General features: G+C 35.9%; 1 protein-coding gene across 2 annotated transcripts in view; it reads right to left on the bottom strand.

Moving 5' to 3' along the window:
* Positions 1 to 749: 749 nt before the first annotated feature.
* Positions 750 to 15,077, bottom strand: part of CDH12 (cadherin 12) — a 269,762-nt gene continuing 255,434 nt past the window's right edge. For both annotated transcript variants that reach the window (XM_047074362.1, XM_047074373.1), the window contains 4 exons: positions 13,431 to 13,552; positions 8,988 to 9,105; positions 4,001 to 4,252; positions 750 to 1,249 (listed from right to left, as the gene is read on the bottom strand). In XM_047074362.1, the coding sequence (XP_046930318.1) occupies positions 750 to 1,249; positions 4,001 to 4,252; positions 8,988 to 9,105; positions 13,431 to 13,552 (992 nt within the window). The remainder of the gene's footprint in view (positions 1,250 to 4,000; positions 4,253 to 8,987; positions 9,106 to 13,430; positions 13,553 to 15,077) is intronic.

Raw genomic sequence — 15,077 nt, 5'->3', positions numbered from 1 at the left:
CTAATGTGAAGATCAAACATTGCTTTTAAGATTCAGGACTTACATATTGAATTTGATATTATCGCATTTATTTCAATATTCTGAAAGGGTAGGAAAAACAAATGTGTTTTGGCATACAGTTTAAAAAAGAAAAAAAAAACTCTGAATTATAAGAAGATGGAGTTCAGAAAGTATTCTTCATTTTTCCTCAAAAGGAATTAGAAGTCAGCGTGTTGCTATTGCTCCTTGACATAAAGACAGTGTCTTTGTTTTCTGTCCTCTGTATCTCTGAATCCTGTAATGCCATCACAGCAGAGTGCATTGGACACCACTTTAAATGATAAGAGTTTCAATAGGCACTTTAGTGGAATTAAGAAAAATCTAACACTCTTCCACCGTGATGCCACATAGCTATCTTCGTTCTATGTTGTCATGTCAGTAAATTGTATTTAATAGGCCTGAGCTTGTCTCAGTGTGTTTCCAAAATAACAAAACAAAACCAAGCGAGTACATTTAATAGGATTTATCTTGTGTTTGCAGAGTAAAACAAAACTGACAATATGATAAATATAGCAACTTGCTAGAAACCAGGTAATCAAAGGACTGTGTTCCTATAAAGCCTGGTGTGTGTGTGTGTGTGTGTGTGTGTGTAAGTGTGTGCGCACATGTGTGCATGCATGTGTGTGTGTGTGTGTGTGTGTGTGATTTCTATTTGTGTTTCCTTTTCTTAAATTTCTCTATTTGGTTGTGTTTTATCCTTCGCCTCTGCCCTAAGTGACTTTATCAGGGTTATAACTCTCTTCTTCACCGAACATGTCTGCCAAGACTTTAAAGCGGGGTCCCCAGTCTGCCAGATAGTCGTAGTCCTGGTCAGCTTCCGTGGTGAGAGAGTCTATAGAGCTAAGGGAGTCTGCTACTGATCCATTTCCTTCATATGCATATGTAGCCAATGAATCGTACGGTGGAGCAGTCGGGTCCACGTCATTTTCCTGCAGCCTTTGATTAATGAAATCCCTTATGTCTGTGTTGTCTTCTACCGGTGGTCTCTGACGAGGTAAACAGAGAGAGTCTGGTTTTATATCCCTGCGAATTTTGTTTTCTTCAATCACTTTCGGATTTCTCAGAGCACCAATATCGAAAGCCTGGGTGTCCTCCTCCCCACCTCCTTCGTCATCATAATGGATAACGTTGTCTCTGATGTCTTCTTTCGAGGTCATTAGAGTGTCTTTCTTCTTCTGCCTTCGCAGAGCTACATACAGTACGACGATGGCTAGAACAAGACAAAAGTTGCAAGTTGAGAATATGTAGTTGATGATTTTCAAAGTAAACATATTATAATCAAGAAGGATCATATCTATGTTTACACTGTTCATCGTGTAAAGTTCAACTTCATTTTCAAATTGTAGCTAACAAGAAACCTTAGCAAAATTATTCACAAAATCAAGCAATGACTGTCTTATATTTAGTTTGTGTTATATTTCAGTATTTTAGTGGCAGTTAAAAAGGGTGTGTTATAAAATTTTGTAAGAAAGAATGCTTGTTCTAAGCATAGAGAGAGCTGTATAGTATTGGTATAATAAAACTTAAATATCATTGCCCATAAGTAACACTTAGATATTATTTATAGCTAGATTCCCTAGCTGTAACGTTACTTGCATTTCTAATGAAATAAACCCACATCTTCTTGTAAAAATGACTTTTCAAAGCGATACATTTTAGAAAGGGAAGAAAGAAGGGAAGGAAGGAGAGGAGAAAGGAAGGAAGAGTACAGAATATAAAGGCCTTAGTTTTATGAACTGTGTCAACTGAGACTTCTAATTATTTCAATTCTGTGTCCTAACATATTGAGACATTTTCTAAATCAAATTCCCAGTGTTCAGTTTGCATTCATTCATGATAAAATTTTGAAATATTTAATTTATATGCTCTCACTTAAATCTTTCTTTGTTCCTGGCTGATGCCCAGCAACCACTAAATTGTAAGTGTTTAGTTCCTCTAGAAGCGAATGGGCACAGATTCAAAGCATAAAGTCAGTGCTCAACTTTGGTCATCATAAAACCCCCTCTCCTCCACAGAAGGGGTAATAGATTGAAAGTCACAGTATGTTTGATTTCCTACAGTAGAGTCTGGAAGACTGTTGTCAAAAGATTAGAAATTAGAGGAGATTGCGTGATGAGGAAAGCTCATTTATTCCCTCTTCCTCCCAAATTAAAGGTTGACCAACTGGAAGGAGGAAGGAGATATAGGTAGAGCTTTTGTACGATGGGCCTCTAAGAGATGTTTAGCACTCTGCACCCTTCCCAGGATTTAAGGAGGTCCCAAAATGAAAAAAGACTATTGCTCACTTGGGGAATGAGCCAGAAACTGCAAACCTCATAGAGAAGGCCTACCTCTAAAATGGCTTTGGAGTTGCTATGGCTGAGAAGGGGACTACTCGCTGATGTGTCTGAGGGCCCCGTAAAAGATCCCTAAACACCACAGGACACTCGTGCTTCCCCTCATCCCAGGAAAGATGAGAAAATGGCTCAGAATAAATGGGAAGATCTGAAGGAGTTTGGGATTGGTTAAAGAGGTCCAAGAAGAGTTGGGTTCTTAAGAATTCTTCATGGCAGAACTAAAAATGTCAACATTCACTGCTGTAGACTTGCAAATCCATGTGCTAAAATGGGACACGTGCACTGTGGACACTCAGAAACTATTTGGAGGAATGAGTAACAGACAGCGGGGCAAAATGATGCTGGGCAGAGCACGATGACAAAGTACACTATAAAAGGGCCAAACAGGCCAAAAATGAGCATCGAGAACATGCCAAGTCATGGTAGGTTGATATGGAAATACTCTGGGACTCCGGTGGCTCCTTGAAAGAAAGAAGCATGAAAGAGTAACCCTTGATTTGAGGTTAAGCACCTAACTGATGGTGTTCAATTTCAGGTGTGAGAATGTTATTTTGAATCTTTTTCCACACACCAATGTTACTTGTGTGAATTAGTATCTACACCATGCAAATTGGACCAGAACTTCAACTTCCAAACTGACATGAACTTCTTAGAGAATGTTCTCCAAAAAATGTCATATAATGCCTTACTCCATTCTTTACATCCTAGGTTGTTTTTTTTTTTTAATTTTCTATCTTAAAGATAAATGTATGTATCTACATTTGTGAAGCATATATAAACGGATTCCACAGTGCCCAGCTGTACCTCTGTTGCAATTTGAACTTAAAGAAATGACGGGCAAAACAGAAAAGCTCTCTCTAGTTTTGTGAATCTGGCAGTGAATTAATAAGTGAATGGAGCCAGCTGAACAGAATGGATGGAAGACGGAAACCCCTAAAGTAGATTTATATTAATTCTCACAGAGATGTTACAGAATACGTTACTTTAATCCTTTTCCTTTGCAGTGCTTCTGGATGTTTTAGTGTGTTCTTTTCTAGGGAGGGTGGTTAGAATTTTGATGTGTGGAGCTGTGAAAAAAGCAGAATGAGAACTGCTTTTGGCTGGCAGTTTAAACAGAAAAAAAAATTGGGAATGCTTTTCCTTTCTTTCATTTCTTTCCTGTCTTTTCCCTTTTCTTCCTTTATTGAATGGGAATTGGAGAGCCATGGTTCATCTAGTTTATTTTTAAAGATATGTACTATCTTATTAGATAGCAATAATTACTGGAATATAAGATGAATTGTAAAAACACTGCTGTAAATGGGATATCTGTTATAGAAAATTTCACTGTGGCATGTGCAACAAACTGTTATTCCTTGGAATCCCCAAGAGCTTGAATGTACTCTTGTGTTTCTGATGATGTTATTTGTTTATTCTTAATGCTATATATACATAGAGTCTTAAACAGAAAATTCATATTAACAAAAAAATAGAATTCAATGTAGTTAATCTTTCTTCTATCCACATGTGATATCTCAACAAAGAAAAACTAATTTACATGTTAAATTGTGAAGACAGAGGCAGAGAGAAGAGAGATTGAGAGAGAGAGAGAGAGAGAGAGAGAATATGGGATTATTGAAACCAACCTAAGAGTATAACAATGCATAGTAGGATTGCAATCAAAGCCCCAGTGCTGAGTCCTACAGGTAGAAAAATTGCTTCCACATTACAAGACAGGATGGTACCATCAGAGTCACATCTACAAACTCGAATAGTCATGGTGTTTGTGCTGCTCTGCACAGGGTAACTGCTGTCTTCTATTACAACAGGGAGGAAATACAACTCTTGCTGCCTGCGGCTGTATCCATTTCTTCGGGTTTCAATTCCAGCTGTGTTGTCTACAAGACATGACATTGATGATAAGACGGTTACTAAAAGCTTCACTTCAAATCTGAAAGGTTGGTATCTGTTAAACGGTAGGAAGCTGTTCTTGCATCAGCAAAATAGGCCCATATTTTAATTCTTTCTTTTATTATTATAAGAGCTGCCAAATGTAATCAAATGTAATCAAAATAATCCTTAGGAAAAGAAGAAACATTAATCTTCTCTGGTATAAGATGTATATTTTCAATTCAGAAGGAATAGAAACTGGTTATAAAGCAAGAAGTGTGTTGACTTGACTCATTTTTTTAACATCAAAATCTCATTGAGAAAAAAAAATACAACTGTGGGTGTTTTCTTACATGCTACAAGAGCAAAGATTACAAAGTATGAGTCTGTAAAATACGTTACCTAAGAACCTATTATTTAAAATATAACAAATACCAATTTCCCACTTGACTTATTATTTTCCCTGGATCTGAATCTGTGCTAATAGCTATGTATATGGTAAAATATATCTGCATATATCTGTATCTACATTTTTCACTTTTGCACATTAGTTAGTATAGGAAAAAGAGAAAAGAAGTGTGTTAAAAACATCAAGATTCATTAAAAATTTTAAACATAAATAATCACCATTTTAATATAAGTACAAAAATGATTCATTTTAATTCTGACAAAATCAAAAACAGCAATATTTACTTAGAATAATCCAAGGCAATAAAAATTTTAAATCTTATATAAATGCAATTAATACTTCTGTTGAAAGTATTATTTTGCATGTATTTGTTCTTTACTTATTGTATTTCTACACACACAAGTGGATATATGGTTTTATTCAAAACACCATCTCATTTTTGTGTCCATTAAAGTAACTCCTACACATATCTTACTATTTATTTTAAAAAATGTATTGGGGCGCCTGGGTGGCTCAGTCGGTTAAGCGTCCGACTTCAGCTCAGGTCAGGATCTCACGGTCAGTGAGTTCCAGCCCGCGTCGGGCTCTGGGCTGACGGCTCAGAGCCTGGACCCTGTTTCCGATTCTGTGTCTCCCTCTCTCTGCCCCTCCCCCGTTCATGCTCTGTCTCTCGTTGTCCAAAAAATAAATAAACGTTAAAAATTTTTTTTAAATAAAATAAATAAATAAAAAATATATTAATATTTAACCTATTATAGTCATACATCATATCCACTTTGGAATCATGGAAACTAATTTTAGAAAAATATAGTACTCATTAAAATACAAGTTTGTCAGACAATGTTGCTAACTCAGTAATATTCATTCATCTATTTGTATATTCTAATTTCAACAACTAAAACTTAGGCAGATTCTCTAGATTCATTACATTAGAAGCACTAAGTTGAGAAAAAGTTACTTGATAAGATTGTTTTGCATGGGAAGATGACTTGGTTATTACATAGGGATATTTTTTTAATTAAAAAAAATACCAAGATGCAAAATGTCTATTATAACATGCATGGCCAGCCAGACTCAGTAATGCCAGATAATGATGAGAGTAGGAACAAAGAAATGTGGACTAGTTGAATTAACATTGAAATCTTCAGCAACTGGTTGAATACCTGAAGCTGAGGAAAAGGAACAGTCAGGATTAAAATTTGAAACGTAAGAATAGGAGGTTGGAGAAGCTGATATATGTGTACTTGAGGAGCCATGGATTTGATATTCTTGAACACATTATATCAAAATGTACCCTACCCTTTTGTTAATGTTTAGCCTCCCCACTATCCATGGGTTCACTTTCTCTGATTTCGGTTGCCCAAAGTCAACCTAGGCCTGGAAGCAGATGATCCTCTTTCAGATGTGTGGTCAAAAGGTCAAGGGTAGCCTACTGCTGTATCACAATGCCTATGTCTTTCCCCTCATTTCATCTCATTGTCTAAGCATTTCATCACCTTACATCATCACAAGAAGAAGAAGGATGAATACAGCACAAGATATTTTAAGAAAGAGAGAAATCACATTCACATAACTTTTATGTGAGCATATGGCTATAATTGTTCTATTTCATTACTGCTGTTACTGTGTCTAATTTATAAGTTAAATTTTCTCATAGATATCTGTGCATAGTAGAAGACATGTATATTCAGGGTTCAGTACGACCTGTGGTTCGGTGTCAGGAATCTACTAGGTGTCTGGGAACATACTCCCCCAGAAAAGGGGATTACTGAATTTTCAACCCATTATTGTTATTGATATGTGACCATATACAATTCATTGTGCTGTTCATGATGGGAAAAAAGACATTAAACCTCATTTCCACTCTTAAAATAGTTTCTACTGCACAACAGATAAAGAAAAAGTTTATGTGTATCATATAACTATTAATATATATGCACACAAAGAAGTTTTATTCAACTGTAAGAAAGAAGGAAATATTGACATTTGGGACAACATGAACGAACCTGGAGGGCATTATGCTAAGTGATATAAGCCAAGCAGAGAAAGATGAATACTGCACATGACATTAGAGGTGAAATCTAAAAAAGAACGACAACAACAAAAAGGAACCCATAAAAACAGAGAGCACAAATGGGGTTGCCAGGGCTTGGGGGTGGTGAAAATAGGGAAACATGGGCAAAAAGATACAAAATCTCAATTATAAGATGAATGGGTATAACAAGGTATACCATGGTAACTATAACATGGTGCTATGGTTGATGCCACTGTATTGTAGAATTGAAATTTGCAACGTGAGTAGAACTGAAATAGTCTACCCCTGGGGGGGGGAGGTGAGGTAAATATGTGAGGTAATAAAAAGTTTCTATTCAGTTTTTAAAGACTTACACTTACACTTAAAATGTAAGTTCAGATAAAAGGGGGAATATAATAAATGGCATATTTAAATAGCAAACAATGTTCGGACTGTGACAAAACACTATTGCTATGAGGCAAGATGATCTAATTCATATTATGAGATATTAATTCTCCAAAACCATACAATAGGGAAGATAGTCAATGCTTATGTCCCTGAATGATGTGTCCATCTACTTTGTTGCCTAAGCCAGGGATCTGGAGGTCTGATTAGTCTTCTTGTCCATTGTATTCACATCCAGAATTTAGAGAATCTAGCATCAAGCCCTACAACTTTCTATCTCTATCCACCTATCTCCATGAGCCATTACCTTAATCTAACACACTTTCACCCCCTCCTGCAATAGCATCAGAAGTAATCCTATATCCTTCTGTTGTCTTTTTCAAACTACTACCAAACTGATCTTCCTAATGCAAATTTGAACATATTATGCTCTTCTAAACCTTTCCAAAGTTATAATGTCTTTAAATGGCTTCTAGTTAGGGTGACTACATGTTCTGGTTTGTCTTGGGCAGTCCTATTTTATGTGAGCTGTTCTAATTAAAATCACTAATATCATCCATGTCTATTCTCCAAAGTATTCTAGCTTTCATAATAAAATATGTGGTGCCTCTACTTATAAGGCCTTTCATATTTGGGACCCTATTGCATTTATAGCCATTCCTCACGCTACACTATTAGATGGAGAAAATCCTACTGAATTTCCTTCTGTGACAAAATGTCTGATTTCTTTCTCTAAATATTTACAGACAAGTAAATTTTTTTCAGACATCCTTTGACTTCTGTCAGTCATTATCATCTCATCACAATCTGTTCATTTGTTTTATAAGCATAGAATTTAGTAAGAAACTAGCTTTTTACCATCCAATATTATGAACACAGATGTTTCTAATTCCTATTTCACATAACTAAAGAAACTTAGAAGGGATAAAATGTCCACAGTCACAGAATTTATAATGTAAGAACAACTGGCCAGTACTTAGCTGTAATATATCCAGTGTCCTTTGTATTTTTGTAGTTACTGTCACAGTAGCAGATGGGATACCATTAGGAGCAGAAGCAGTGGTGACGATGACCGTGGTAGACACAGAAGTGCAGACTGATGGCAGAGGTGATCACTAAAATAATCTTGGGTATTGTGCTAAATGATTTGCACATATTATTTTATTTAATATAAATACTATGAGGGCGCCTGGGTGGCTCAGTCGGTTAAGCGTCCGACTTCGGCTCAGGTCACGATCTCACGGTTCCTGAGTTCGAGCCCCGCGTCGGGCTCTGTGCTGACAGTTCAGAGCCTGGAGCCTGTTTCAGACTCTGTGTCTCCCTCTCTCTGACCCTCCCCATTCATACTCTGTCTCTCCCTGTCTCAAAAATAAAAACGTTAAATTTTTTTTAAAAAAAATAAATACTATGAGGTTGATTTATTTCAACTATGAGTTTAAAATTATGTAGTATAACTTCATACATTGAGAGTCTGCCATTGAGGACATAATGGAGTGGGAATGAAAACTTCTGCCATTCTAGTTACAAAGCCTTATTCTTAACCTGTGCTGTACTGTATATTATTCAAACAAACCAATTACTAAGAAGTTACATATGTGTTTGTACAAGTAATGTGCATGTGGAACAAATGATACGTTTAAAACATAGAAAGCATTCAATTTCCCAGATAGGCTATTTTGGCTTGACTCATTAAGGGACCGTCCACATTATAAATGGAAGCAATTTGCCTCATTAGATACGATCTATATAGGTTAAATATTTAATTTACTGCTAGCCATAGAATTTCATATTTCTCATATATGGATTTCCACATTTTATGAACTTGAGTGCTTCTAGGAAAAACATGGGTTGCTACCTTTGCGCCCTTTTACAAAGTTACATGGCAAGAGGTACGTTTTTATGCGGTTAAACTTACTTCTGAAGTCACGGACTGTAAAATTTGGTTTGACGGCAGCTTCAGGTGATAATCTAAAGGAAAATTGCTGCCCAGCAGGTGAAAGATCTCGGTCTGCAGCGCTGACTATCTGAATTATCTGAAACAAAGTTGAGATGAAACTTGAAGTCAGTCATGAGTTTCAAAGGGAACTTAACATCCCAGGCTAGTAAGTTTATTCAATGATGCATGCAAGGAGAGATAAATGACATTTTTAAGATTCATGTCGGTGGACCAATTATTTACAAATAATTTTTATAAACAAATATCCAAACATTTACAGTTCGTAATGGCAGGTACAATTATAGGGTCTGTCTGGGCCAATTCCAAATCAATATCTGCATAAATAAAAATCTTGGGGCGCCTGGGTGGCTCAGTCGGTTAAGCGTCTGACTTCAGCTCAGGTCACGATCTCACGGTCCATGAGTTCGAGCCCCGCGTCGGGCTCTGGGCTGATGGCTCAGAGACTGGAGCCTGCTTCCGATTCTGTGTCTCCCTCTCTCTCCGCCCCTCCCCCATTCATGCTCTGTCTCTCTCTGTCTCAAAAATAAATAAAACGTTAAAAAAAAATTAAAAGTAAAAAAAGCTTAACAGCATTGAAAATTCTCACTAATAAGCAAAATAAAATTAAAATGCACTTGCTTGCATTTTAAACTAAATAAAATAAATTCTTTCTAACATAAATACGAAAATGCTTACTGGAAAGAAAATCGCTGATTATTTAAAAGCCCTTGCGACAGCAAAATTTTAGTATAGTTACGTTTGTGAGAATGAATTTTATTTTCATAAATAAATAAAATGTTGAGAAAGAGAAATTCAAAGGATGTATATCCGATTTTGTTCTTTTATTTGTTTCCCCCCAACGGGCCAGAATGCTAATTGCATTCTCATAAAATGTTTTTAGGAAGTAAACACTAACCATCGTGTTTAAAATTTTTCCCAAATCTCTCCCATAGGTTGTATGTCTGGTAGTTAAAATTCTGACACTTCAGTAAAGTGCCCTTAAGAATTTGGAGATTAAAAATAACTTCTAAGAGCCAAACTGTGAAATTGATAATTCACTACACAGATAACCAAATTATAATGGCTTTGAGGTTTTATTTATTAACATATGCAATGGCTTTGCATCAGAAAGAATTTCAGGAATTGTGTGTAGAAGAGGGTGAGGGCAGAGGACTGCTCAGGTGATGACTCTTTTAGACTAAGTTTGAATTTGCCAAAGGAAGACCTTACATTTCAAGTACTACATTGTGGTCACAGTGGGCAAAGCACACGTCGTGTCTTAGCACAATGACATTAAACATGTGATTTATTTTTTTAATTAATTTTTTAATGCTTATTTATTTTTGAAAGACAGAGAGAGAGAGAGAGAGAGAGCACTGGGAAGGGGCAAAGAGAGGGAGACACAGAATCCAAAGCAGGCTCCAGGCTCTGAGCTGTCGGCACAGAGCCCGATGCGGGATGCGGGGCTCAAACTCACGTGTTGTGAGGTCATGACCTGAGCCGAAGTCGGACAACCCACTGACTGAGCCACCCAGGGGCCCCTAAACATGTGATTCATTTGATACTTTTTGTTTTCATTTCATGGTTAAAACTCAGTCTTAGTACTATGTTCTACCTCCCCATATATTTGTGTGCATGTAGGCTTACATACACATACACACATTCACACATAAGCATACATACTAGGAAATTTAGTGCCTGAAGCAGTATTGGTAATTTGTAATTTGAAAAATTGGTTTACTTTATTTTTTAATTTTTTTAATGTTTATTTTTTGAGGGAGAGAGAGAGAGACAGAGCATGAGCAGAAGGGCAGAGAGAGAGGGAGACACAGCATCCGAAGCGGGCTCCAGGCTCTGAGCTGACAGCATAGTTGCTCACCCAATGTGGGGCTCGAATTCACAGACCATGAAATCATGACCCGAGGTGAAGTCGGCCGCTTAGCCCACTGAGCCACCCAGGCGCCCCAACAAATTGATTTTCTCATGAGAAATCCAGGTGTCTAGTTCAGTGTAAATCGGTCACACTTCTATAAAACTTCAACTTTCTTTCACATAAATCCATATGCTTAATCAGATCATAGTTCCCATCCACAAATTTTCTGTAACTTATTAAGGGATTGATTTGCCAGGTGTTTTTTTGTTTTGTTTTGTTTTGCCATTAACTACTGTCAGCAAGCATAATCATTTACTAAATTAAAGTTCTTTAACACCAAAAAATATCAAGAACATAACTTTAGAATGAAGCAATGTCCTTTCAAACAGCAGAGAAGAAAATTTTGGTTTAAACTGGCACTTATCTGGAATTGACACTTGGGAGTCATTACGCTAAGTAAAAAACCTCTCACACTTCAGTGATTCACCATTGTTGATTTAGATAGTATCATCCTTTTCTTTTCCTGTTGTCTCTTGCCAGGTATCACATATATACATGTATACATACTTGCACACATACATATTCAATTATAGGCCAGAAGAGATAGACCGTTCCTATGCATAATTCTTAGACAATGGGAAGATGGCTGGGTCAAAAGCAGAAAATGCTCACATTCCACACTCCATTAAAACTTAGTAATATTTCAGGGTTGTGCTTTGTGCATAAATGTGACCCAGTAGAAAGCCCAACAGATGTTTATTAGAAAAAGAGCGTCCAAGGACCCCACGGATTACCTACCACTTTGTCCAGATGTAAGAAAAACAAGTTACCTCAGGTCATTTCTACTGTTCCCAACTTTTTAAACTCATTTACTAGACAAGCAGAGAAGCACTGAATGGAATTCTATATCCGAAGGACTTTCATTGTGTGCATTACAAGAGTCTGATTGGTATAAAAGAATTAAATCCCTAATTATCTTTTAAAAAGTAGAGGATTGGTTATGGGGGTGAGGGTGAAGGGATCTGGAAATTGAGAAATTGCTACATTGTGGAATTTCAGAAAACCTCTTAATACATTCTCAAATAAACAAATAAGTTTATTATTTGTTAAACATTTATTCAGGTGCTTCTATTTCAGACACTAAAGCAGGCGGTGAGCTTATCCCATGTAATTTGTGGGTACATTTAAGGGGATAGAGGATTAAACCTTTTTCTGCATTTCTGTGTCTATTCAAAATTAAGGATGCAAATTTATCAAATGGGAAATCTTACTATACAAATCATGCTGTAATAACATTAATACTTTCTCCAAATTATCAGAGAAAGGATTAGAGCAACACAAGACACTAGAAGTTTCAGTATTGATGGAAATATTGTATATCTACATAGAAAAAAAATGGTAGCTGCTCATCACATACAGCCATTGAGCAATTGAAATGTGGTTAGTGTGAAAGAGAACACTGATTTTTAAATTTATTTAATTTCAATTTAATAGCTACCTAGCTAGTGGACATCACAGGATTAGGATTATGGGACAGATTTGCTACAAATCAGTTTAATGCATTCAAATTGAAACAAATACTGAAGATTAAAGAATGATCTTTTTGAATAATAATACTGTTTGAAATATTAAAATTTTTCTGTAAGAATTAAAACTTCAAATTTATTTAAATGAATAGTTATGCTATTTAAAGGTGATTAAAATAGAAAGCAAACCAATCATACTGATCTATTTTTCCTTTGGACCTAGGTGCACAGTATTGGGTTAATCATATTATTATTTCATGACACACTCTCATCATTTGCTCATTCTTGATTCATCATATCATATCATGTCATATCATACCATCATATTACATTATAACATGGTATGCTATTTTATCCACTCATCTGTAATAGTATAGAAACAAAAACTGGCTACCCAACACCACTCACATTAACTCTAGGATTTTGATATAACTTTTTTAACTATGGTGTCCTCCCTCATGAGATCTTCCACTAGAATCAGAACAATATTGACTTAAGGAAAATATAATTCAGAGATTTTCAGTAACCCAGATGTTCTACTCAAGGCCACCAAAGAAAGAAGCCTTAAATTTTTAATGGGCTATAGAGCTTTTCTGTACCTTTTCATAAAGCATGTGACCAAAGCAAGAAACACTAGAAGAATGCATTCTCAATTTGTTTGCTTCTTTATAGTCACAGAGTCCATAGAAATTCCACAGTAAAGGAAAGGAAAACAGAGCAGATCTGCAATCCTAGGCTTTTTAGTTATACAAAGAATGTTCACTAAGCTAGCATCACTTTATCTCCTGTGGTGTTACTTGTACATCCATAAATCACCCTTAACTTTTGAATTTACTATCCATTGTGGGTTTTTTTTTTAATGTAAACACACACACACACACACACACACACACAGACATCTCTCTGTGTGTGTATGTGTGTGTGTGTGCGTGTGTGTGTGTGTCTATTCATGTGTGGGCTTATAACCTGAAACACATGCATATAGTCTTCATATGCTATTAGTTAACAATATTAATAAGTTACCTGTCCCGGTTTGGCATTTTCACACACAGCTGTCTCATATGGCACAGATATTTCTGGAGGAAATTCATTGACATCTAAGACATTAATCAATATGTTGACTTTGCTGCTTAATAACGGGTTACCTATTGAAAACATAAAAAAAAACAGACAATTATAAAATCCGGTCAGTTATTGCTTTTATAGTAAATGGTCTTAATTTTTTCTTTTAATTAGCCATTATATAGAATCTAAAGGATCCTTCCTTTATGGGAAAATTTGAGGTGTTTTGCCAAATATAAACAATAAAAGGATGAATAAGTAAGGTATCAGTGCTTTGCTCTCAGAGCACCAGGAGTGAACTGTATCAGGGTTCATCCCTGAAATTCACTCACCGCCAAAGATAAGGTCAACCATCTGGCTAGTATTTTGTCAAACGTGTAGCCATCATACAAGAGTTAGTTCACAGAACCAATCTTCACCAGTAGTGATAATTTTCACTGGATAAAACATGTTTTCTATGTTGTGTCCGTATAATTAAAACTTTATTGAGTAGGATCATCTATGTTTAAAAAGTTCTCTCAAAATGATTCTTCCTGAAAAGGATGATAAATTACAAGAAGAATGAAGGAGAGAGGGCTTTTCAAAAGTAAAAATTAAAATACAGCTTTAAGGAAGTAAAAGACATAGGTTATGGAAAGCTAGTATACACCATAAAATTGCTTGCTGGTGATAAGAAAGAATAAACAAGATTTTCTTCCTTCAGTATAAAAATAATGTTGTTTTGAAAAAGTGTCTGCCAAAATCCAATCACAAGTTGTAGCTCCAGCCCCTGATAGATTATCTGCCTCCTGTCATTTATTGAAGAAGACTAGATAAAATTAAATTAGTAAGGCCTAACAATGCACCTTTTACCTTATTTGTTATAAAGTTTTACCTTATTAAATTTCACATATGGATAAACTGCCTCAAATTGTTGAAGGACCTTGCCCGGAGTCACACATGCAGGATTACGGGAGGTTAAGATTCAAACCCAGGACTCTGGAAATCCAAGTACCGTGTAAATGGCACCATGACTTCCCTACTGACTGGTTTATGTGTTAAATCCTTCATTGCAGTGCTGTTGAAGATTCATAATGTTAGTATTATTTTAGACCTCTTTCTGAATTTTTTAAAGAAGCATACAAGATCCCAATACATAAGTGATTCTGACAAGTCTAAGTTGATCCTGCAGTACTAAAATTTATTAGAAAATAATAGGCGCTATAAACAGCATCGTAATAAATGTTCACATATTCACACGTGACACAGTGAAATCTGTCATCATGTACCAGTACAGACACAGATAACACAAAGAGAGGATGAATGGTGCATTTTGTAATATGGGATGTATTTATAGAAGGTGTATCGGTAATCTTGGTGAAGGATGCAGAAATTATCTATGATTTAATAATTTATATTGGCCAGAGGGAACTATTTGATAGAAAATGTCTGGTTGTTTTCACAAGTTACCTAATCTACCTTCAACTCAGTTTCTTCATGTAAAACACAAGGTACTAATAATCCCTACTTCATAGGTTGTATTAAATAAGGGGTGGTGCTATACGAAATGTTAGATCACCTTTGGTAAATCGCATTACTTGTATTACCAAGTGAATTTCATGGAGGTTA

Source organism: Lynx rufus, unplaced genomic scaffold (genome assembly GCF_022079265.1).
Source record: "Lynx rufus isolate CCGP_SWC_20201006 ecotype Redwood Valley unplaced genomic scaffold, mLynRuf1.p SCAF_1, whole genome shotgun sequence".
In the NCBI taxonomy this organism is placed as follows: Eukaryota; Metazoa; Chordata; class Mammalia; order Carnivora; family Felidae; genus Lynx; species Lynx rufus.
The sequence above is the reverse complement of the archived record's forward strand: the minus strand, read 5'-3'. Positions and strand labels throughout refer to the sequence as shown.